General features: G+C 40.5%; 1 protein-coding gene across 1 annotated transcript; it reads left to right on the forward strand.

Moving 5' to 3' along the window:
* Positions 1 to 1,015: 1,015 nt before the first annotated feature.
* On the forward strand, positions 1,016 to 1,342 carry LOC138881578 (uncharacterized). The gene has a single exon (XM_070161814.1). The coding sequence runs from the start codon at positions 1,016 to 1,018 to the stop codon at positions 1,340 to 1,342; it is 327 nt and encodes a 108-aa protein (XP_070017915.1).
* Positions 1,343 to 2,573: the final 1,231 nt, after the last annotated feature.

The raw sequence follows: 2,573 nt of genomic DNA on the forward strand, positions 1-2,573 counted from the left end.
TTTTTGTACTGTTTTGGAAATGTACTGCATTTGCTGTAGCGTTATGTCGTGGTTTACGTGTTTTCTTACTGCTCAACTTTCATTTACTTTTATTACTTACTGAGTTGGCGTACTCACATTACTCCCTGCACCTTGTGTGCAGATTCAGGTATTTCTGAACTCTATAGCAGGTGTTGATTGCTCAGTGCCAGAGTGATCGGAGTTAGCAAGGTAGCTGCCCGACGTTCGCAGCCCTGCTCTTCTCCCTCTTGTCTTCTTTAGATTGTTTTTAGTATATTTTCAGACTCTTCGTTGTATTCAAGCCTTAGTAGATGCTCGTGACTTGTGATACCTCGATGTCGAGCTTGTGTATTTATCCTGCATTGGTCATTTAGACTTACATTATGAAATATTTGATTAATTAAAGACTTAAAAATGACTTTTATTTAATAATGGTTAATTCGGGAATTATGTCGGCTGGCCTAGTTTCGCGATAGGTGCCATCATGATCAGGTTGGTTTTAGGGTTGTGTCATTTAGCTTTAGTTATTTGATTTTGAGGTTTGAATGGTTTAAGAGTTGAAAGGGTAATATTGAAAAATTTAAAGGGGTAATTGGAAACCAAAATCAGGGAGTCTAAGTCTGGAATTGCCTAGAAGGTTCTAGAAGATAATAGTAGGGACTAAAGTATATTGAAACAACTGAAATTAGGTCAGATTGGGGGTAAAAAGGGTAATAACAAGAACCTAAAGGGGTTAATTTGGAAGTATGAATGGATAAACTTTAGGGAAAATATCGGAAGTTTTTAGTATTGGATAATTGTCCCTTTTTTGGTGTTGAAAGATGCTAAAAATTGGTAAAAAGGACAGTTGTGCCAGGTCTATTGAAAAAGATGTTGTACTATCCTTTTTTACAGCTGATATCTCTAAAATTTATGCTGGAATATGAAAGTCACAAAGTCAAGCCCATAGGCAAAGGAATAGCATCCTTTTTAGCCGGTCAAAAAGTCACATATCCAGCATATGAAAGTAGCGAAAATGAGGATGTTGAGATGGATGTATGGGCATACTAGATTAGATAGAATTAGAAATGAAGTTATTCAAGACAAGGTGGGAGTGGCCCCTGTGGAGGCAAAGATGCGTGGGGCAAAGTTGAAATGGTTTGGGCATGTTAAGAAGAGAAACACAGATGCCCCAATCAGGAGATGTGAGAGGTTGGCCTTGGGAGGTGAGAGGAGGGGTAGAGGTAGACCAAAGAAGTCTTGGGGTGAAGTGATCAGGCAGGACATGAAGCAGCTTGAGCTGACCGAGGACATAACCCTAGATAGAAGGGCGTGGAGGTGGAAGATTAGGGTGGAAGGTTAGTAGGTAGTCGGGCATTTCCCTTTGTCCTCCCTAGTTCGATAGTATTAGTGCCAGTATGGTACCCATTTTTCCTTAGTTTGCTATAGCCGCGTGTCTTGTTCTGTTACTACTTACCTTCGGTATTCCGCAGTTTGCTAGCAGGACTTTGTCATATTCTCGTGTGCTGCCTTGGACTTATCTGCCTAAATATACTATCTTGATATTACTTGTTATTGGTACTATCTTGCTATTCTTTCTTGTTATCTTCGATTTAGTTTTCTAACTATTTGTCTTGCTATGAGGGATTCCTTCACCTTCTTTAACCAAGGGTCATTCGGAAACAGTCTTCGGGTAAGGCTGCGTACATCCTACCCTCCCCAGACCATACTTGGTGGGATTATACCGGGTAGTATTTGTTGTTGGACCCGCTCCCATCCTTCCATTCTTGCTCTCTCCTCTATATAAGACCACTCATTTTTCGTCACGACCCTAAACTCAGACTCAGTCGTGATGGCGCCTCTCGTGAAGACAAGGACAGCCGACACAACACCCAATTCATTTTAAACAATTAAAATAAAATAATTTAAGACTTTAACATAATAGGTCCCAAATAAACAATGAAACAATATAATTTACGAAAAAAACAACACTGCCCGGCATTGGGGTGTCACCAGTCATGAGCATCTAACACAAGTCTAGGAATACGAAAAAGGGACTACACAGTCTATTACAAAATCCAGTACAAGAGAAAGAAATAATGATAGAGGGAGAAACACTGGGTTGCGAATGGCGAGCAGCTACCTAGTGGACTCCAGAAATCTGCTGGAAGCTATCAACCCTTGCTAGCAGGACCTGAAGTGCCTAAATCTGCACACAGAGTGTAGGGATAAAGTGAGTACTCCAACTCAGTAAGTAATAACAATAAATGAAGACTGAGCGATAAGAAATCACGTAAAAACACAACAACATGCTATAAAGAGGCAGAGTAAAACCAGTAAAGTGCAATAAAGTAGTGAAATCTCATAAAACACCTTAGTTCAGTTTAAGCTTCTTTAAAATACCTTTTAGCAGTTAAACAAGTAAATGACAGGCAGCTAAAAAAGATAAACACATAAAAATCGCCCCTCGGGCAGAATACCAACAGAATCAACCCCTTAGGCAATACCATGGAACAACACCAGCCCCTCGGGCTATATCTCATATAACAATGGGTACCCGCGCTCACTGGGGGTGTACAAACTCCGGGAGGGGC

This window comes from Nicotiana sylvestris, chromosome 11 (genome assembly GCF_000393655.2).
Source record: "Nicotiana sylvestris chromosome 11, ASM39365v2, whole genome shotgun sequence".
NCBI classification, from domain to species: domain Eukaryota; kingdom Viridiplantae; phylum Streptophyta; class Magnoliopsida; order Solanales; family Solanaceae; genus Nicotiana; species Nicotiana sylvestris.